This window comes from Aptenodytes forsteri, unplaced genomic scaffold, assembly GCF_000699145.1.
Source record: "Aptenodytes forsteri isolate BGI_AS27 unplaced genomic scaffold, ASM69914v1 Scaffold164, whole genome shotgun sequence".
Classification (NCBI taxonomy): domain Eukaryota; kingdom Metazoa; phylum Chordata; class Aves; order Sphenisciformes; family Spheniscidae; genus Aptenodytes; species Aptenodytes forsteri.
Genome location: NW_008795527.1, coordinates 183,480 through 206,658, shown reverse-complemented (window position 1 = coordinate 206,658; position 23,179 = coordinate 183,480). Strand labels below are relative to the sequence as shown.

At 41.5% G+C, this 23,179-nt stretch overlaps 1 protein-coding gene across 1 annotated transcript in view; it reads left to right on the top strand.

Moving 5' to 3' along the window:
* Nucleotides 1-18,440: 18,440 nt before the first annotated feature.
* LOC103901220 (cyclic AMP-responsive element-binding protein 5) overlaps nt 18,441-23,179 on the top strand; it is a gene marked incomplete at its 3' end in the record, with an annotated part of 150,269 nt that continues 145,530 nt past the window's right edge. Inside the window, exons 1-2 of the mRNA XM_009282065.1 lie at nt 18,441-18,506; nt 21,658-21,751. Coding sequence (XP_009280340.1) covers nt 18,453-18,506; nt 21,658-21,751 — 148 coding nt within the window. The remainder of the gene's footprint in view (nt 18,507-21,657; nt 21,752-23,179) is intronic.

The window sequence follows — 23,179 nt, the reverse complement described above, 5'->3', positions numbered from 1 at the left end:
ATTATTTTACTGTGGATCTCCTAAAAGTTTTTTAACTTTTCCAGATTATTTCCAAACTTGCATTTCTCCTGCATTTGCCAAATCTTGAGACTCATTCCAGATTCGGAGCCAATAACATTATCGCTGTTAGTCAGAACTTGCTTGGAAAGGGAATTTCTTCCCTATTGGCCGTCATGGCATCGAACACTTGGAAGGTCTTGGCCCCTTTTCTCAGCATTGTTTCAGACACATTCATGCCAAAGGAGGAAAAGTAATTGGCTAAAAGCAAGTGATCATAGCATCTTTTTAAAAAGTCATTATGTTAATTTTCCTTGAGGGACTTCTCTTTGGATTGTTCTGTAATTTAATTTAAAAAAAAAAAAAGTAATCTTGGTTCAAAAGCTCTCTCGCTGGTTATGGAGGGGTTGGTACTTCGCTTATAATGAATTTATCTTTTTTTTTTTTGTGCACCAGAAGGCAATCAGTATTTTTATAAATTAAAGACAAACGAGGAAAATGCAAATATTCCCTTGTGCTGGAGGGATATATTTCCGGGGAGAAGCCAGGCCAGGAGTGGCTTTCAAACTTCTAAATCTGTTTTATGTGGTGTATAAGAGATTGCTGTCATCACCCAGATGCAGGAAATACCAGTGCTGGGCTTAAGGGGGACAAAGTAAACTCGACAATGGACTGAAAAGAAAAATAAACAATCAACCAACCATTTTTATAGCTTGTTTTTTCTCTTGCTTTAACAGTAACATTCACCTTCATTTACCAGAGTTCTGTGAAACATCTGTATCAAGCCTTAAACTTGCTTGACCTTAGTTTAGGTTCAAGGTTCAATATATTCCATGTGCATGGATGATTTTACAAATCCACGAGAGCTCTGACTCTATGCAAACCTTTTTCCCTGTCCCAGATTTGGCCTCCTTCTTGCTAAATAAATCCAAGGACAACTTTCTCTCTCTGTCTTTCTTTCTCTGAAGATTGCTGCAGGGGTGCCCTTGGGGCTTGCAGGGTGTTACAGGGCTTAGGAATAAAGAGGGAAAGTTGCCTTAGAGGATGAAGTCAACCTACCATAACAACTGCCCCGGACAGAGTCTTTTATAACTTGAAGAATCAAATTTAAAGGCTTCGTTTTGCTAAATCTTCCAAAACAAATGGTTCAGCATTTGTATAATTTTAAAATCTGTACTTTTTATCTCATTTGTAAAATCAGGACAGATCTCTAAATGGCTCTGAGCAAGTCTCCGAGCTGAACAATTTCTCTCCTCCAGCTGCCTAGCTGTATTTCTTCCCAGGGCTCCTGTGGATTCCTTTAAAGCTACATAACAAATAGTTGCATGTATAGAGTTCAAAATTTGGGTCTTACAGAACCTGGTGGCAGCCAAACCATGAGGCTGGAAACAGAAATTGTTACAAATTTTTTCAGCTTCCAGACACAAGTTATATCAATAACATTATCATTTAAATATATTTCAAAAGTAACTTCCGTATGCAATAGCATACAAGCTCAATCGATACCTAAAGTGATATCTTTTACAGCTATTATCTGAACACAGATGGAGTTTGGGGAAAGAAGTATGAGAAAACACACCTTGTTTTCAGTGGCTTAGACAGTTTCTGCTGGACTGCCCCCATAGCATGAGATCCCCCACCCCGCTCGGGGTCCTGCATCACGATTGTTTTCCACCTAAGGAAGGTCTGCACGTACTCAGCTGGAGGGTTGCTCTTATGTGATGAGGCAGGTCACCGTGCGCAGGGTGAAGCACTCCTTTCCCCTTGGATGGTGAGGGATATTTCCTCTCGCTAATTCCTGCCAGTCCCCGGGGGCGGGAGGTGCCATGTGTGTGGAAGTGTGGAGACTGGAGCCAGGCTTCTGCTCTGGTGGCAGCAAAACACAATCTGGTTGCAAAAAGAAGAGGAAAAAAAAAAAGTGATGCATCTTGGACACTTTCTTAACCTATCACTTTCTCTCTCATTTCTGCTTTAAGAATATGAATAGCAACAGTGTCATGCATTATTTTTTTTTTCGGTGTGCTGCTATCCATAGGTTTAAAGGCACCGTACAGACAGGCAGCCAGCGTTATCCTAGCTTGGACAGCTGCGGTAACTTCAGGTACAGAGGAATGGGTTTTTCTGACCACATACAGGCATCTACGTGGTGTCTGAGCTAATCCCCCAGGCTTCTTTCAGAGTTGGTAGAGGGAAATTGGCAATTCTAGCTCATGATTCCTCTCTTCCCAGTATGGATGTCTACACCAAGTGGATAGTGTTCATGTGCCTATTTCTCTCCCTTGATTATGGAGGAAGTCTGGGATGATTAACTGAGGTGGAGATGCTGAGGATGCTTAAAGTCAGGTCGATTATGTGTGTGTCATACAACGCAGAAGCCTCCCAGACTAGCGTGGGTGGGCAGAGTTCTATCTGGAAGGGGCATATCCACGTCAGCAGAGTTTTGTGTGTGGATTAGTTAGCCCCACTGAAAGACATGGCTGATTAGCTCAAGAGTGATCTCTGCCCAGCTCTGCATCGTGCCGTGTAGACCGGCACATTCCCTCAGAATCAGCTCGGGTATTTTGTACGGCACAGCAGAGTCATACCATTAGCCCAGGCATAACTTTTTGAGGCAACAGACTTAGAAGTTAGTTCGTGATTTTACATACGTATAGGCATGTTGTTAAATTGGAGGCTTTGCTCTCCGGAGGGCAGGAGCTTTGTTGCAGAAGCATGTAAGGCACTGGTATTTGTTCTTCTTACCCCCGAGTGGAAAATGCCTCCTTCTGTAATGATTTTGATGTCATGAGATGCAGGCCTTATTTATCAACAGACCTCTGGGAAACTACAGATCCCTCCTGCCCTTTCATCCCCCCTGCAATCAGTTCCATTTTTGCCTTGAAGTAAATAAACTTTTAAAACAAGTAGGGTTTATGGAAGAGGGTTCATGGAGCTGTGATAAAGCACTTCAGGCTGTAACTTACACTTGTTTCTGAGGCTTCACTTTTACTGCTTAAAAAAATTCTCATATGATCTCATTTTAGAATTGGGTACTTCAAAGGTTGTTCAATCCATGTTCCTTCGAGGCTGCCTATGCAGCCCTATAATTTTTTTCCCATGTTTTGTTCTCTTTTTTTTTTTTTTTCCCCCCTCCTTTCATCCTTATTAACTGGAAAACACCAAAGGGATTTTCAAACACCAAAATGAGTAGTCTTGAATATTCTAGCCATGCTTCTTTAGAAGTTACTGTAAAATCACAGTCCGTGGTGGATATGCATTTTCACGTTCATGCTCTATCAGCAAGTGCCTGAAGTAGTCTTGCTATACAGGCTTGCTTACTGGAGATCTGCAGGCAGAACTGTTCTGGTAAAGCCCTCCAAAAGGGATTTGATTTAAATTAGAAATAATTGTTTTACCAACTATGGTTTATCACACAATTAAAGCCTTCCATCAAAAAGCACGAGCTATCAGGCTTTGTGAAAAGGGATGAAGGAAAGAAGGGATCTTTGCCAGCATATATGTAGTCTGATTTTTCTTTGCTTCCTCCTCCCCGTCCCCCAAATACAGAGTCATATCCAGTAGTGAAATGGGCTTGACCTCTCTAACAGATCTTGAAATTGGGATCTTCACCAGTATGAGGTTTGACTGCTTGAGTCGCAAGACTGTGTTCTCTGTCTGGAAGTTGTGATGGCCTTACTAACGTTGCCCTGTCAACTCCTGCAAAATGGATTTCATAGTCAGTTGTGTCATGTGCGTGAACAGAAGAGGTGATCTGGAATGATAAAATTCCCTAGAGACTGCATTGAGGAGGAAACCCAAATATTTCCATAATTCTCCCTGGAACTCTGTCACACAAACAGCCTCCCCAAAATATTTTTTTCACTGTGGTTTCAGTTTCTTTTCCCTTTTCTTTTTCAGTAGGAAAATAGGAGAATTGGAATGAGGTTGCCAGAGAAAACCATTAAGAAAAGAACATAGAGAGAACTTGCTTGAAAAAATGAAGTACATTCCTTAAGTTTCTTGTTAGTGTGAAGGACCAGAGTGACTGAAATTTTTTTTCTTTTTCCTTTGCTCTGATACTTACCTACCAAAATGATTCCTTTGCTCCCTTGTACACCTAAGATTGAAATCGATAAAGAAAAATGTGGAGTCTACTTAAAGAGCTAAGCATTGGTGCTAGAAGCAAGACAACCTGTGAATATTTCTCACAAACAACTAATTGAAATGAAATACGCTTTCGATGTATTTATCTCTGCTCTTCTATGTTTGTCACAGCCTAGGTAATGCTCGGGAAAATTTTTTCCAGGTTAACTTCAAATGGAAGATGCAGCCTGTATCTCGACATGTTTTTTGTTATTCGTGAAGCGACACCAGGAGAGATGCTTGTGTTTTAGATTGGTTAGTTAGCCCAGATACTCTTTCATGAGTAGGGATATTTCGCTACTTCTTTTCTTACCATTGCCTACATAAAGGAGCCAACATCTTAGGTCTACAGCCCAGCCAAGACCGAAGATGTTGGTGTAGTATCAAAGTGCCTCGGAGAAGGACCTCATTTTTTTTTAAACACCATAACAACAAAAAGTTCGTAACACATTGTGTACTACAGCCACGTGCATGCTATGAAGTAATACAAAAATGCATGAAATAAAATGTTATGTATGTATGCAAAAGGAATGGTCCAAGATCAGAGGCTTCTTCACGTGAGATCAATGGAGTATGTAAGAAAGGAGAACATGAAGGGAGAAGGAGGGAAGTGTAGCATAGGAGTCTGCTAGAGGAGGTGGATGGTAGTCCTTGGAAGGAGACTCATGACAGTCCCATTTGTTCTTGATACTCTCCAGACATTCTCTGTTCCGCAGAATTTTGCAAAGAATCGTATTATTTGGATGATCCGACCAAAATGGCTGTTAAGCATTTTCTTTGTCTGTTTTGACACGAGAGGATAATAGAACCTATTTATAATTGCCGCTAACTGTCCTGAAAGAAAATCGAGTGGTATTAATATTCAGAAAGCTATTTGTGGCATTGATAAATGCAAAAGCATTAGTCAGTATCTGAAACTGTTCATATAAATAGCTCTCTCTGTGAAGAAAACCTAGTCTTACCTATAAAAATATTGGATGGTATGTCTGCAAAATTATGACAGCTAGAGTATACAGACCTAATGGCCTTCATATTGTTAGCATACACTGGGAAAGAAGTATCCTGCAGTAATACAGCTTTCTGAGAAGAACTCCTGACCCTCCTCAGGTGCCTGATCGGAGGCAGACAGTGCACCAGGAGGATCTGTCAAGCACTTAGGATGAAAGTGTCTTTCAAAAAGTGCTCTGCAGTTCCAGACACTGAAGCCTGCATTTGTAATCCCTTTATCAGATGCAGTCACTGATATTACTAACCTGTAAAATCTGCTTTCGCAGGAATTCTGCCACCTCAATTACACCTTTATTTTGTGATTATGTTACCTCTATAGCATAGGTACTCTGAAGTATAGATAGATCTGGTCAGTTGATACAGGACACCAGTAGCATGTTTGCTGTACAGGCATATAGACGGCAATAAGGTTAGTGATTCTGTATGCAAAGATCATGGCTCTTTGGGTTTTTTGTGTAGTAGGTTATATTACCTATATTATTAGGGAATGTTAACGCTTACTTACTCTGATTACTTTTGAAATAAGGGTATTTTTTCATGGTCCTGGTACAAATCTCAGTGATCTTCTGTTCCTGCAAGGGGGTTCCAGCCTGCTAGGTCATGGCAATCTGTGAGAAACTCAACCTTTTTTTTTTTTTTTTTGGAAAAACCAAAAACCCAGCCTATATATGAAATCCTCTTTTTAGAAACTGAGGCAATTATATATTGAGATAGCTTTTTAGTTTTTTAAAATTCTATTTTAACTTCTCATACAAAGAATTCGTTATTCATAACTCTCTGCACCCTAGTTCAAAATGAGATAAATTATATTAATTAAAAATGCAAAAAGCCAGATCAGTCTATGCAGTCCAGTCCCAAAATAATGATCTTGTAGTTACGCAGTACATTGTAACTATAAATATACATATATTTATTTCCTGGCTTTGCCACCAACTTTGCATGACTTGGGATAGATCATGTAAGCTAGGATTTTTCAGATGAAACTACAGATATAAGATACTTAAAGCTCCTTGCAGTTAATTATGATTTGGGGCATCTTTAAAAAAAAAAATCAGTCTTTAAATGTGGGTTCTTTAGCCTCCTGTCTATAATTTTGGCACAGTATTATGTCTTCATGTCAGAGAGAATACTGAGAGAAGAATGAACAAAATAATGTGTATGTGTCTGACCTTTCCTTATTTGCTTACTTTTTAAGATAAATATTCCCTAAAGGGATATGATTTGAAGAGGGTGTGTGCGGCCTGAGTTGAAAATGAAGCCTTTTAAAGTATTTCTGATTGGACACCTAAAAACTGGAGGCGCTCAGTATCACCACTTGCTCTTGAAAATCTCAGCCAAGATTTCTTCATTTTTCCCAGAAGAGCTATGGCCAGGATGGCTGAGGCTTGAAAGCTGTGTATTTACATAAGCGCAAGTTACAAATCTGTGGTTTTTAGAGATGTTTGAATTTCACCGCTTTACACTTGCAGCATGTTATAAGTTGCTGTGAGTTGTTCGCAGGTTGTGAACGTACAGCCTACGGAGAATTACTCTTACTTTGCCTCCTTCTTTTTAGGAAAAGTAATATTTTTTTCACGTGTGACGTTTTTAATATTCTTGTTTGTAGTTATGGTTTGGTCACTGCCAGAAATCTGTGGCTGGTCACTGGCTGGGAATTGTTTCATTTTGATGTACTGCCTCCTTAACAGAGGCAATAATCCATCGGCCAGAAAGGCTGCTTTTTTACTGTGATGTAGCAGTCTTCTGAGAAGAGTTCTGGGGAGTTTTGTAGTGCTGAAACATACTTGCAGCCCTTTAGGAGGGAAAGAAATGTCTCTTTGCACGCTCACACCTACCCCACAGATTTGCATGCACGTGCACGCACAGACACGCACACTCACTCCTGCAGCGCAGAGCTCTCCTCAGTGCCTGCCAAGCAGATCTCCCCGCTGTGTATCTGCTCGTGGGAGGGTTTCCTATAGTTCGCATGGGCATTTGCCTAATGACGGACACCGCTCAGTTGATTCGGGAAAGCAGCCTCATCCCCCTGCCCAACCACTGGTAGCAGTTTGCTTTGCAGCGGCTGTATCAGTCGAGAGCAGAGTGGCAACTCATGTCAGATGTCCCCTGCTTGTCAACTGGCAGTGGAGCAATGACTGCATTTATGTCCCTTTACCTCTGCATCCCAAGTCTCTCATTCCTTGAGGTAGGGCTTGAGGTCTGTTTAGATGGAAGTACACAAGCTGTACCTGTCTGGGTTTGTTGCAGAGCCCTGGGCCCAACCCTAGACTGCATTGGCTTGGGAGCGCTCCCAAGGGACCAGCAGCTGAGCAGCCTCCCCACAAGTGCCTTGGGTTGTTTAACCCTCCAACAGGGACCACCAGGAAAGCTGTATGTCAGGCACTGTGGGGGCCGGGGACTCCCTGGGGCTGCGACCACGGGGAGGCTCCTGGGGGTGTCAAGGCAGGACCTGTCCCACCACCCCAGCCAGGAGCAGAGCAGCCAGGGCAGCCCCAGCCCCAGGCATTGGCACCTCCCTGCCTATCCTGGGGCTCCTCTGAGATGCTGATCTTTGAACTGCTGCTCTGGGATATGGAGAGGGAGGCAGACTTTTGTTTCTCTCTCACATGCATCAAACAGATTTGTAGGGTGTCCTTAGTGCTGGGGGAGCGCCTCCGGCCCTCACAAATACCTCTGGGGCACTCTTGCTTTTGCCCAAGTTGTGGGGAAGACAGGGATCGCTGCTTTTGTGCTCAGAGCAGGCGTATATTTGCACAGAAGTCTTTGAAGACTTGTGTTGGATTCTCATCAAAGTTAGCCCCTCTCTTGGGTCCAGTCCTTTAATGGTCGAGAAGCTTGACCCAAGGGTTGCGGACACATCCAGGGCAGAGGGAGGACGCCAGAGCCAAGCTGGGGGGGTCTGCGGGAGGGTCAGGAGAGCAGCACAAAATGGTTTGGGTTTTTTTTTTGTTTTGTTTTGGATGTCTGCCAAGCAGTTTGTGGGCCATCCTGTGCTCTTTCCAAGCCAGATACCTGAATTGCCAGGGCAGACAGTCCTCAGCCTTTGCTCTGGCGCTAGCTGGAAGGAGTCCTTCGGTGTTGCGGGCGACTCTGTGCCACTGACCTGTGTAATGGAGGGAGAGGAGGGGGCTTCAGCCCTGAGCCTGCCTGCCCTGGACATCGCTTGCCTCTCCTAGCATTTTTGGCTCCAGGCCTCAGTAGTGGCTCTTGATGTCAGAGCCCTGGGGAGGGCTCTGCCTGCAGCGGGGCATCATTTGTTGATAATACCTGCACTAGACATGTCCTGTGATTACTGATGTCGCTTCAGGTACTCGAGGAGACTGAGGCTAAAATACCTCCTCCCACCAAAAAAGGCTGTCATGAACTTTTGCGAATTGTTATTCTGGTCCATAGTTTTAACTGTTTTGATAAGATGAAAGCCTCCAGTCTGTCAAAAAATCTCCAGAAGGAGCTGGTTGTAATGTGTAAGTGGGCCACCAAAATACAGAAACTCTTGTTTTGATATCTGCAGCTTCTCTGAGCATATCTTTTTTTTCTGAGTTACTAGTTAGTTCAAGCAAATCCTTGCTTACTGCTTTGCTTGCGTACTGCCCTTTTAAAGTCCAATTGCGCTGTGCTGCATTCAATGCAAATAGTAAGGATGGTTTGGAAAGAGCTTTTTAACCTGGTTCCAAACCTCAAAACCTCTTATTTTAATGAAGGTATTTTAACAGTAGGATGACTCCATCTTTATATTCCTAAAAACATATGGACAAGCCTAAATCCAAATGAAACTTACCCGAAATAGGTTGTTACGCTGCTGTTAGTAAAACTTGTTACAGGACGGTGAGAAACTAAGTGTCTGAAGATAAGGTGCATGTATTGGAGACTGCCGGTAGCTTTGCTCATACAAAGTTTAAAGCGCTGCAAATTGGCCTGCCCTTGATTGTCAGGGCTGAAAAGAACAGTTTTTAGTTTTTAATGTCTAAGCCTCTCTAGTGCTAAGTACTGCCTGAGGGGGTGTGCGGGCTGCCAGTGTTCTCAGCAGAGATTTGTTACCCCAGAGGATTTTCTCTTATACTAAGAACAGTGAATGTTGAAGGTTTGCTTCAGGATTTTTTTGGTCATCTTGAAGAGAGAGAAGTTCCCAATAAAAAAAATTCTTTAAAAATTGTAATTAAAAATTGGTGAAAGTTAATAATTAATGGCTTATAGCTGAGTTATTAATGGCCTCATTTTTCTATGTAATGAAAGTCTTAAGCTGTCTTGTATGTTAACTATACAAAAAAATGTAAAAGCGAGATTAAATATACAGAATTGCGGAATTGTATCCATAAAATGTATAAAGTTGGTTTGCAGAGTTTTGATTTAGGGATTATTTTATATAATAAACCAGAAAGAAAATTTGGGCTGGCAGAATTTTCAAAGCTCGTGTTAAAGCCCCTAACTGCTTCTGGTATGAAAGTCAGCTAAGCAGCCTTGTGTTGTTGTTTCCCCCAGGATATCTTTTATGCTTTCTTTTTTTTTTTCTTCCTTCCCTTTGGAAATCCAAGTGTTTATTTGCATGCAAGGTAGGTGAATTCTTTTATCTATTTGTGTATCGTAAACCAAAGCAATTAGCATACTGCAGTTACAGTACACTTAAAAAACAAAACAACCCTTCAAAACCTTCAGTCAATATTATTCCTGGAGGGATAACTCTTAATTAAATTGTATGCAAACTATAACAATAGGCAAAGTTGTTTAGTGTTTAATAATAACTGTTGGGGGCGGGGGGAAGAGTGAAAAAAGTAAATGTAGCAGAGCGCTTTGCATGCCATTAACCCAAGGATAGAAATGAGGTCAGCCTTTGAAGGGACGGACAACACGCTTATCTGCCAACATTGGAAAGTCCCAAAAGATTAGCTTATTTGCCAGATGTTACTGGGAGTTCATCATTGACACACTCTCCTTCATGGGCTTCATCTCTCACCACAGTTGCAGTTGCCTTTTCTGCCCTTTGCAGGCTTCCTGGAGATCTTCTCCAGTGCATAACGCTTGAATTTTTTCCTTGAAGTAGGGTTTTGTTTTTTTTGTTTCACAGCAATAGGCATGATGAACCATCTTAACTTGTGAAGATGATCTGAAGACTCTTTGTTTTTCTTTCATACACCCACGATAATGCTCTTGGCATAGGAACCACTGACACAAGCGTAGCGACTTCTACAGCTCTGGGGATGGGGCTGTGTTTGTGAAGGGGTTTGCAGAAGACAGAGGATCCACCTCACTTAATACTATTAACCTTTGGGAGATGAGTGAAAATTGGGGCCGACTGTCTGACAGGCTAAGCATCTCCTGTTCTTTTTTATCCCTTTGCCTGGAAAATAACTAGATACAATTTTAAGCAGGCTGTTCTTATGTTATTAGCAACTTGGTAGGGCATCAGATATGGCACTGTGGTGGTGGTAAGTGTGTAACCCACTAAAAATTAGTAGTGAGAGAGAGTGCATGGTATCAGCTCTGTGTTAATAATGACTAAGAGCCTGGAATAGCGTTCTCTGCATGTATCTTCTCCTTTAAATCTTTCAAGAGTTTGGTAGTAAATATTGATTTCAGCTAATGGTGGTTTTAACTTCTGCGTGTGCGTTCTGTGCCCCAAGGGGCTGTGTCCCAAACAGGGAGAAGCCAAGACTTGCTCGTAAAGAACAGAGCAAATATGTTTTTCCTTTAAAATGCTAGCTGTTAGTGGTTGTCTCTTGAAGCAAGATTCTTGTTGCTTGTGTTACTGCAGTTGTTTTGCAGTTTCCCCACCTCCCTTTGTGCAGAACAATTTCTGAGATGGACGGTGACTTATGTAAAGGCAGATGTTATCATGACGTACCATGAGGCATCGGATCTAAGAAGTCTGAGGGTTGAAGCCTTTGAGATAGTTAGCAGAGAGTCCTTTTGTAGCAGACGATTGAAAGTATCTGTTTGAATCCTGCTCTAACATAGCCTTCATACTTTCTTTCCATTGACTATCCCAAGACCCTCAACCCTAACTTTGCCTTCTAACATGAGCGCTGAAGTTAAATGCCTGATGATATGGAGCGAGAATATTCGTTCATGTTGAGATAAACATGAAATTCTGATGCTGTTTGACTACCCATAGACACTTGACATTCTCCCTAACATTTGGTATGTTAAGTCCATAGGCCCAGATACTGGTTTTACTCCAGCGGGTCTGGGTTAGCTGTTGAATTTCCAGCACTGAAAAGGTAGCAGAAAAATTGCACGTAGGGAAAATGGAGAAGTGATACAGGTGGTGTTTCTGTCTGCCGGTGTGCGAAATGTTCATTGTTGAATAGTGCCTTTTCCTTGCATTGCTTGACTTCGTGGTTATATTGCTACAGCTTGTGCTGCTGCTGCATGTTCTGTTAAGCAAACCTCTGTGCTGTCAGCGAGGTTACAGTCTGGTCTCTCGTGTCGTTTCAGACTTGTAACTAGGGAGAGCAGGTATTAGGGTTGTTCTGCAAATGCCATCAGTGGGGGACAGTTGCAGAGCTACAAGCCTGGGACGCTTCCAGGTCAGGCCGGCTCTGTTTGGCCAATCGCAGAGTGCAAAATAACCACATTATTCCTCAAAGTGTTTTTCCAGAGTTGAAGTAATAGCCATCTTTCCCTATAAAGATCTGATTTCTCCTATAGAATATTTCTGTGCTGAGATAACTTTCATGAACTGTTTTCAAAAGTGCTGGGGTTTTTTTGTTTGTTTGTTTTTGTTTTAAATTAACTCTTCGCCTCCATTCTCCTGTTTACTTTTTTTGTCTTCTGTTGCCTGTGCTTAATAAACCCATGGCCATTTCTGTAAAACAGCAAATCCTTTTGCTCTGTACCAAGCAAATCCATGATGTGTTTCCTGTACTGAAATGGAGAGCCCAAGAAACTAGAGCAACCATTTAGACTTGTACATTTTCACTAGGCTTGAGATACAGCTTGTCCAGTGTAGAGGACAAATTGTGCCCTCTACCAAATACTCTATCTTGCATGGATGATATACAGTGTTGGGCTCTCACACTGCTATTACGTGGGAAGGCAGTAGGTCATCTGCTTTCTATTTTGAGTTTCTTTTTCAGAGGTATCCTTTTACTCCCTTCCTCTTCCTCAGCCCAGTCCTCAGTGGTTTGGAGTCCTCACTTCCACTTTCTTTCTCTTTTCCATTTCCACCAGTGGCTCCTTGCCCCCAGCCCCTTTGGGGTTCTTCTTCCCCTTATTTCCCCCCGTCCTTAATTCCCAAGTTTTACAAACTTCATTTTTGTTCCCTTTTGAAATTTCCTATCTTTGCCCCTTCTTTTTTTAGTTATCCCCAGTTCTGCTTGCTCTTTCTTGAGAAGAAAGCAGTTCTGCGTAAGCAGAAGAAAGGCAGGAGACAGCTGTTTGGTTTTCCTTGATAGCAGTAACAGTGGTTTTTAGCGGCCAAACGCTGAGCGGGGGAGCAAAAACTCTTCTCCCTCAGCTGATTTGGAGGCGAATGGGTATACCTGGAAGAGAGAGATGGGACAAAACCTTCGGACTGCTGGGGAGCCTTCCCAGCACTGGATTTTGTTCAGACAGGCAGTAAGCAAACCGAGTGGCCGTTTAAAAAGAACTGGGGTGTTTGGCAGTGTGAAACAAGAACCTTTTTGGCACTCCATTTGCAAATGATCCTGAAGCATGCCAGTGGTCAGCAACTTCACAGGTGGCAAGGGGCTAACTACTAGCGAGGCACCCCCCCGCCCCGTGCCACACAGAGGGTGCTCGCTGCTGGGCGGCAGCGCTGCCAGCCACGGGGAAATGACCGAAGGCTGCTTGCTGTTGAGACAATTCACACATCAACCGCTTTTTGAGAGCGCTCGGCTCTGCCTAAAGATTTATGGGGCTCTCTTCTTTTAAAACAAATGAATAAAGGCCCAAGCTGAGTGTTTTTCCACATATAAATGTCAGAAATGCAATCACAAAAACTTCACTGCAGTACCAGTGAGGGCTCGAGCCCCAGCTCAAATGTGCATCACATTAAGGGCCTTCTTGGGGACTCCAGACACAAATTGCTTTCCAGCATCCAGAACCATTTGGAAATGCTTTAATCCTGAAATGAGGGGGTTTCTAATGGAAATGCTGACAGACCCTTCGTTGTAGCAGCCGAAGCAGGCAGGGCCGTGATAATGAGCCCTGTATGTGTGCATGAGGAAAGCATGATGCTAGTTTCAGAAAACAAGCACTTCCACTGAACAGCCCATGCCGACGAAAAACACCATGCGCCGTTTCAGCGCAATGATACTTAAAATCGGCTTTGCTCATGCAAGGACATATTGGGAACAACCATAGGCATTAACCCTGCATGTACTACACTTCCAAAACCAACAAATCTTAATAGCATTTGTAATAACACTTTAATTATCTGTAAATAGTGCTGTACTGAATAGCCACGACCAGCAGTTTAAAATGCTGCATACACTGATGGGGTTCTTTAATATTCACAAGTGCACCGTAACCACGTCTCCTCTCACTTTTTATACATTGTGGCCATGACCCTAAAAAATAGGTGATGCTTCATTTATTGCTCATGTCTCTGCATACTACTGCTAACGCTAGCGATTGTGTATTTTGTACTTGTATTTGGAAATCTCAGTGACCTTGGTCACACCAGGCTGAAGAAACCTGTCTTGCAAGCATGTGCCCAGGTGATTAATTTCAACAAACAGGTTGCTTATAAGAGTGTAATTACTCACTTGTGCAAATGGCAGGATGGGTGCACTGACCTGTATTAGACACATTGTAGTATACACCTCCCCATCGGTTCATTTTCGCTGTTAATCAGAGGGCTGAAAACCTTGCAACATTTAGGCAGCTTAAGGTTGAAGGCTGAAATGTCACTTTTAAAAGAGGGTTAAAAAGGTCGCGCAGCTGCAAATAATAATAGCCCAATGAAAATCAGATTCTTACTGCAGCCCACTTCAAGAATAACATTGAAACAGGAAACAAGCCTGCTTGATGTTTTTACCAGTAAGGCAATAAGATTACTGCTGAGTTTAAAAAGGGGGAGAGAGAGACAGAAAGGAGCATGCTTTCTTGGTGTTAGTTGTTAGAACTATTTTTCTGATTCAGAAAGGATGGTCGTGGGGCTCTGCAAAATCTCCTTGAGGAGTCTGAGGACGTGGGGTACTTCCCTCTGGATGCTGCTGAGAGGGGATGTAGTTTGTTGCTGTGTTCTGAGGGTGGTTTTGTTTCTTTTGTTTGCTTTTTATTTCTTTGTTATGTTCTTGCATTCTTCGCTGTGGGCTTCAGTTTTATTAATTATAATAAAAAATGTTTAGAAGTATCTTATGCAGAAATCAAGGAATAGAAGAAAATCTTGGCTTGCTGCAGAATTTACTTGGTTCTCTTCCATGTGACACGGCTTGGAGAAGTCTTTCTATGTTTCTTCTATGTTTTTGTTTGTTTATTTTTCTAATTAGAATACCTTAACTTCTTCTAAGCAGAGTGATATTTCAGGAGAACGGCAGGCTACAACAGTGTAGCAGATTTCCTCACTTACGTATTCTGCCAATAAGGCTCTTTACGTGGTCACAATAGGGCAATAAATGCTGACAGATGTTGTTAACATGCTATTAAAATTCAGCCCCCTTTTCTGCTGCATAATGAACTCATGCCTATTGTTAATAATATCAGAACTAATGCTGACATATCAATATTAGTGCTCGCTTATATTTATAATCCTTGTTTGTTTCTTCGAAGAGGTCACAAAGTTGCAATAAATTAAGCTATTGATAACAGAAGTAAAAAATTCAGGCCTGAGCAATTTTTAAACTTTTCAGTCATCATAGATTTGCCTGATATTCTTCATGCACGTTAATTGCAGCAGTCATATGTAGTACTATGAAAGGTGCATGAGTGTAACTTGAATTTTTAAGATCCCAAAGGTTAATAAGCACCTTAATTTAGATGGAAAGGTTGCTGTGATTTATTTTTATTAGGTGAAGTCGAAACGTTGCCATTGGTTGCGTGATTTCCTACATGTATGCTGAACCACCTGCACACACTGTGGAAAAAGGAGACTTGAGTTGTGTGGCCCAGCAACACACGAGCTGTGTGAAGTGACCTGTGTGCCAGAGGCTGTGTACGACTGAAGGATGGGGGATGCATGCCTGCATCTTGAAAAGGATGCCGTGCAATTTGTGCTGTGCACAACCAAAAAACCTCTGTAGCTGAGAGCTCCCATCCTGCTGCAAACCTGGGGTGAGATCCTGCGCTGCTTCTGCATCCGCAGCTCTTGCGGAGTTCAGCAGGAAAGGGGGATGCAGGAGGTTCACACTCACAGCCCAGATTTTCAGCTGCTTGTTTCTTGTCAACATTCAAGCATAAATCTTTAATGACTGCCGGAAGATAGCCAAGCGCCGGACACCCTCTCAAAAATTGTAGGCAGTAGGCAGCTTCTTTCACTCATTTACTATTGTAAGAGAGTCAATAGTACTACAGTCTCAACCGCGGTGATAGCATCACATGTAAATACAAATTCTGCATGGTGCAATTTGTCTTGAGGGCATTGTACTATCTGGTAACGTGTTATATAGGTCAAGTTATGCTAGACGTATCCTGGAGGGCACACATGATATAGCATTCTGGATTTACTTTTTTTTTTTTTTTTTAAGTTTAGTGTCTGCAAAGAGTGATTCTCATGGTATCCTGGGGGGCACAAATGATATAGCATTCTGTATTATTTCTTTTTTTTTTTTTTTTTTTTTTAAGTTTAGTGTCTGCAAAGAGTGATTCTCATGGGAACCAGCCGTTGCTTGTACATGTGCGGTAAACAACTAGACGTTGAATCTGACACCTTTTCAAAGTACTGGGGATAAAACCTAAGTCCATGTTTTCCTGCAGTCGATCCCCACGCTCAGGATTCTGGTCCTTGTCGAGTATGTTATTTTGGTGCTTAGTCTGTGCTTATCTATCTAGTAACCTTGAGAATCATTTAATTGTATCAGAGCATGTACTGATGGATTTAGGGACTAAAGCTCAAGCTCAGGGTGGGGAGGGCAGTATTAGACTTGCAATACTCAATAAGAAAACAAACTCCAAATAATTCCTGGTAATGTTTTGAAATTCACTTGGACACTTGGGACCAGAATTGTTACTCTCTTGTTTTCTTTAACCGAGTCTCATCTGTTGTTCTGCTATTGAAAATGCAGTTGTCACTCTCCCCCAAGGAGGGGAGAAAGGGGGAGAAACCTTTGGCAGTGCTTCAGTTGCAGGAGTAATTGAGATATCAGATAAAGCCTTTCATTATCCACACGTATAGGAAAGGCAACATCCCCGGGTCACGTCCCATAAATAGAGGTGGATTTAAAAATCAAACTTAGCTAGAGGTTTTGGTTTTGGTTTTGCGGGGGTTTGTTTGTTTTGTCAGTTATCTCTCTGCTGCTTGTTTCTTTCAGACAGGGTAGCATAATTCAGAGCACTTGTATTGCTTCACCTCTGAAGAGCTTGTCTATGCACAGTCTGGAACTGAAATAACTGAAATTAGGAGTAATTTAACACCTTTAGTTATTTTAGTATAAGCCTTTATGCGAACATACTCTTTCGTTTCTGATTATGAGTATCCTATTTCAATTTAACATAGCTGTAAGTTAAATCAAAACAGGATATGAATAATCTTAAAGGAGTAAATTAGGTACAATTTTAGTTATTTCAGTTCTAGCCGTGTGTAGATAGATAGGTTAGTCCTGGGTTAGGGTCTTTGTTGACACCTGATTGTATTTGGTGCAATAAATCACTTGTCTCAGGCCAGATGTTAGCAGAGATGCCCACAACAAGAAAATCAGTTGATGCCAATTATCACCTTTAGGGGGTAGTGTCCTTGTGGAGGTTAAGGGGCAAATAAAATTAGAAATTCTTCACTTCTGGATGCTGCTTCTGGGAGTCAGTAGAGTCAGGTAAAGGGTGCTCTGCTGTTGGTTTGTGGTGTGTTTTTTTTTTTTTTTTTTTTTTAGGTCACAAGTAGGAAAATATCCTGTTGGGCTAATGCCAGAATGAATTTTAATTAAAAAGAAAAAGTTATCATCCAAAAGTTTTGGGTTTTTTTTGAGAACTTAGGACACTGAAAATAATTGCTGTAAGTACAGGTCTGGCTGATGTTCAGGTTAACGGTGTATTTATTGTTGGCAGGGGATGGTAGCAACTCTTCTGAAAATAAAGCTTTTCTAACAACAAGCGTAAGTGTGGTAAAGATATTCCTGAGAAGAGGAAGCAATGAATTGTAGCTTTAGAAAATGACAGCAGGGTTGAGTAATTTTAGCACTTGTCCTTCTTTTATTGTAGTTTTAAAATCAAATTCTGCTTCTCCACTAAGATATTTCTCTTTGTTTTATGAAACAATTACACAAACACAACTCGGGTATTTGTCTAAGTGGGGCTGCGGTGAGGCTGAATTTTAAGGGATTTGAGGCATAATGTAAGCAGAAGTCATATGTTGTGCTTTAAGGTGGGTCAGCTACTGTATTCTAGCTTGTAATGCCAGTTGTACCAACAGGCTCAAAACATTTCTGAAAGAAGTGACTTACTTATGTTACGTCCTAGAATGTTACTAAAAAATGGTTTTTGTTGATGCTGGTCAGGGACACTGCCGTAATATTAACCCAAATTCAGCTGTGTTACTGCATTCTGAGGGCGAATGTTTCCTCCTTCAGTTTTATTCGAGACCCAGGAGCTCTCCCTCAGGCTTTAGTTCAAGGTTACAGGACTGGAACTGCTATGGGGAAGCTGCAGTTTTAGGCAAAACTTCACTTCTCAAGCTCCTGAGGATCTAGTTGACCTTTTAAAGGATGGGGATGCACGATTATCTTGTGTGTATGGAGAGCATGTATGTAATGTATTTAAGTTATTAATATCGAACAGTATGGACGAAGAACTTCAAAAAGTGGGTTCTTTCTCAGAAGTAACCTAGACGTCTGGTTTTAATGTTGTTCAGCAGGAACTGAAGAAAGAAAGGTAAAAACCCTTAATTCGAGATATTTCTGAGCAGACACGGTCTTATCTAATAACAACACTGAACATATGCTTTTTTCTGAGGCAGATTTCTGCTGTGAAAGCTTAATGGGTTTTTTTTCTTCCTTCAAAGTAAATATGTGCTCAGGAAGGAGTAATAAGAACTTAGACTGTAGGGAGCCTGCTGAATATTAGCAAATTTAGTACTCTGAAAACTTGTTCTGGTCTGTTTTGGGAGTTTGAAATAAAAGCACAAACTGTGACGATTGTATGTTGCATGTATGTGTGAAGTTTAGAATGTATATATTCATAGGTTCCCTTTCTTTCCCCCTCCCCCTTTTAACATGTAGATTTATGAGGAATCAAAGATGAACTTGGAGCAGGAGAGGCCTTTTGTCTGCAGTGCCCCAGGCTGCTCACAGGTGAGTGGAGTCAGCGGTGATATTAATTGAGTCCTCAGCACTAGCTCTGGCTTGTATAATGCCTCCTGATATATTAACACATGTCTAATAATAATATGTGCGTTGGGTTTTTTTTTTTACAAAGTATTTAAAGCAAATACAACAGCCAGTCAAAAGTGAGTTGGTAAAAGTGCTTCTCAAGCTGCTTCTGTGCCTTCCCTCATCCCCAAGCCTAATGTTTCAAGCCGGGTATTGCAAATTCCTTTAGTGGCTAGCAAGAGAGGACACACTAGGCAGGACACATTTGTCTGTCTTCTGCTTAGATGTATGATGGAATAAGTGGCTAGAGAGAGAGGACACACTAGGCAGGACACATTTGTCTGTCTTCTGCTTAGATGTATGAATATATTAGCTTTTTATCCTATTGGATGTGGTACCCCTCCTGATTTTTTTTTTTTTTTTAATTCTTAAATGCAATGATATCTTATTAGCTTTTTAAAAAAAAATCTTTGAGACATCTTCCTACTAAATATTCTCTATAGAAAATACAGTCTGTAGATAAATTCTGCCCCAGGGTGTACATTTGGGATTCCTGTTGACTGGTGATCTGCCATGTGTCTCTGAGGGTGTAATCTGAACCTGTAACATTAGACGTTTAATGATCTTGAAAAACCTGAAGTGACAAGGATTTTACCTGCTGAGATTTTGAATTGGGATTTGTGTGTTTTTTCGATGATTTTGCAGTGGTGAGGGAAGTTCCCCCCCATGCAGCAATGAGTGAAGTTCCACGTGTGGCACTTCTGACCCTAATTCCGTTTAGTGACAAGAGTTTGTGAGTAAAATCTTCAGGCAAGGGCATCTTTTGGGCTTTTGCCACAGGCTTCCTGTATGCATCTGTTTTAAGTGATTTAGCTTACCCATTTCCCAGAGTCCTCCTCTCTTAATGAGGGTAATATTTCCCTGCTTTAACTGTATGTTGGGAGTTTTCGGTTGGCTAATATTTTTACACCCTTTTAGGTTGTTCTGGTAGAACGATGGGTGACTGCTACTGGAGCGTAGGTGTTGATTTTGCTAAGAGCTGAAATCAGGAAAGGGAGAAGCCTGAGATCCCATTAACAACTGGCCGAGCAGCTTTGCTGTTTCAGTAAGCGGGAGTCTTTCTACGGGTGTCAGAGCGCATCTTTTTTGGATTGTCCCTCTGATGGAGGATTTGTCCCTTCAGATCTCCACATGCAGAGTTAAACTTTCACCATTCTGTCACAGAGGTAGAATAAAAGTATCGGAATTTTGTAGTCAAGTTTTATTTACCTTTTTGTCGAATCATAAAACTAACTTCCACTCAAATCAGTGGACTTGAGTGTTTTCATGTCAGCTATTAATTAGTTTCCTCGGTGGAGGAGAAGCTGATCCAAACAAGCTCATTTAGGTGTTCATAGAGCAGGTTTGGTTGTATGCTGTTACAATCTCGAAAGACAAGCAATGTAGGTGTGACTTCATCTTAAAAAAATATTTCCCATTTCAAAACATGACCTCCGTTTGTTGTAAATGAGGACTTGATAGAAGTGCGTAGTGTAGTGCTGCTATCCAGCTAAGCTGCCTGGGGACTGGCTTCTCTATCAGCCAGTGCAGATGTGTATTGAGGGCTGAGGGAGTTGACCTTCTGCACAAGGAATAAAGTAGACTTACAAAAACGACAGAGAAGTCTGGGCTGGAGGAATAGGTTCTCCTCAGTTGCCCTGTGCCTTCTTTAAGCTGGCTGATTTCACCCTGAAGACAGAGCGTGGCATCCATGAAGGAAAATCCATTTCCATGAGAACAAAACGTGTTTTTTCCCCCTCACAATTTCATTGAGCGAGGTCTTTCACATATTCCCTTTGTTCTTAACATAAATTTCTAGTGCTGCATTTCTTCCAGATGAGTAAGCAGTGAACCAGAATTTCACAGTGAGGAAAAGGTCTTTGGGATTTATTTTTTTTTTCTTTTCCAGAGAATTCATTCCCATTTGTCTATGGGCTTAGAGAGATTCTCAGAAGGTGTAACATACTGCAACTATTTATACTATAGCCACAAGCAAAGTCACTTAGCCAAGAATATACTGTGTTGAAAGCATTAAGTCACTTTAACTCTGTTGTTGCCAGTTTTTTACAGTATCCTATGTACCTGTTGCTTTAAAAAGCTGCTTTTAATTTTTTTTTTTCCCCTCAAGCCCTGGTGATACAACTTTTGGCCTTTGCTAGTCCTGGAATAACCCTGTTAAAACTATTACGGTAGTTTGTAGCAAAGGTCTGTGTATGCACCTTCTGGTGAAGGAAACTTAACAGAACCAGTCTGCTCTTAGAGCCCAAGTGTGCAAGTGCTTGAACATCTCTTCAAGCTTGTCTCTTCTTTGTCTTGTTCAAAAGAAGCTATTTGTTGTAGAAGTCTGTTATCAGACTGTAAAACAAATTTAGCACACTGATTAGTTTCTTACAAAGCACATCTCTCCACCTTCTCTGCTTGACAAAGGAAAAGAATTTAATTTAGTATCGTAAAGGGTCATAAATAGTTGTTCTATACTGAGCACCATTGCATCGCCACTTTGAATCAAGTCGAAGTATCAGAGGTTTCCAAAATTAAAGATGCATTTTGCCTGAATACTTTTGGGTAGGGAAAGGCTGGCTTATTTGATTATTTTTATTGCTGTTCAGCAGATACAGGTTGCAGAAAGACACAAAAGCAGAAAATCCAGTAAAGTGATTTAAGATATGCTGCATTACTTTGTGTTTGCCGTGGGCTAAGAGCATACACAACAGCAGTTATCGCAGATCCCCAGGCACGTGGTGACTTGTGAGGCTGTGATAGCTGGAGCGGGCGTCTGAGACCCTTAGAATCCAAAACTTGGTTTGCAACTTCTTCAAGCAAATGCATGACACCTTGCGGTTTGCAACCCCAAAGAGCACAGCAGCAGCAAATACGTTTCTAAGTAGAGTGCAGCTATTTGTTACTCATACTCACTTGTGTTTTCAAATATTCTGTTTCCTGTGCCATTTGGACACATTTCTAGCTGGATACATTTCTTTCTCTCTCTCATTTTTTGAAATTCTGTCCAATGCCAAAAGTTTATTAGAGAATTAAATTCTTCTCTTTTTCCCCCCCCTCTCTTCCTCTCTCTCTCTCTGTGTTTGCCTGACAGCGTTTTCCAACAGAGGATCATCTGATGATTCACAGGCACAAACATGAAATGACTTTGAAGTTTCCTTCAATAAAAACAGATAATATGTTATCAGGTAAGAAGACACAAATTCAAGAGTCAAGATAACTATTCAGATGATGTTGAAAGCATGACTCCTACTGGAAGGCTACTGGCAAAATATCTCCAAGATTGGTTTTAAAAAGCCCCAGCTCCAATTAAATAACAAGTAGAGATGGAATAAGCTAGAATGTGTATCTTCGAACAAAAAGACAGTTGCCATTCTTATGCCTTCCCACAGGTTTGGCATGAGAGGGAGAGAAATTGTTGAACCTCAGCCATGCTGGCAGCTCTATCGCTGACTCCCGTGTCAACATGCCAGTGAAATAGAGGCACTTAAGCGCATGTTACCTGGGAGCCCAGCAGTGAGCGTGTTAATGAAGTGCATTTGTACTGTTCCTGTAAGACTCGCTATTTAAGTTTGACAGGCTCACTTCAGCAGCTGTAACAGGCCACATCGTATAAGCCACCTTTGTGGTGGCTCAAGACCTGCCCACTGTAAATACCCATAACCAGAAAGGTAAACCAGAGGGTAATATCCAGTACTCTTTTTTCCCCTAAAGGTAACCATCTGTCTCTACACTTCCCCTGTCATACACAGAGGTTATTTCGTATTATGTGCAGTTACATCCTTTAGTTTCTTATGTAGTTTTTTCATACTCTTGTCTGAGTAACCACACATCGGTGCCTTGCTGGCATTCAGTGAGTGCTGGGTAAGGTCAAGCTAGCCTTAATCTTACCACTTCTCTCCTCTCCTATTCCCTTTCCTATTGTATATTCCTTGGGCTATAGTAATGGATTATTAAGAATAATATCACTAGGATTTTTCAGGTTTTAAAGTAATTGTAGAAAAAAACCTATGATGCAAATGTGTGTGTGGATGTTAACCAGTGTTTGATATTTATCTTTTGAAATGGGCTTCTTCAAGGTAAATTGTGCCATTTTAGGTGCAAATATATCATGATTAAAGGGTCTCCAGCAGACTACCTCTTCTATGGATAAACCATTTCCATTTTTATGAAAATCATAATTGGGTAGCAATTGCTTGCAATTTAGGCTTCCTTTTTGGGGGGGGGACACACACACGACACAACACACTTTAGGCACCAGCGAGAAATCAGACAGACCTTGTCCCAAATAGAATTTATTTTCCTCTTACACTTGAAAATGCCATAGTGGACTAAGTTTAGAAAGGAACAGTACACAGCACGTGGAGGAGTAGGGCTTGTAAGTTGCCTGCATGCCAGCTATGCCCGCAGAATCCTGTGTTTGCAAGCACGAGTGAGAAAATGCTGCTTTTGCACTTGGCTGTGTCCTCTGGCAGTGAAACTGCTCAAAGACATCTGTACTGTGGGCATATTCACCCTGTGAAAGTGCTGGCTTTTGTTAGAACTTTGTTTGGCAAGACTTTTGCTCAAGGGCAGTTTCTAAGGAGTATATTCTGTCATCAGGAGTCCCCTGAGTA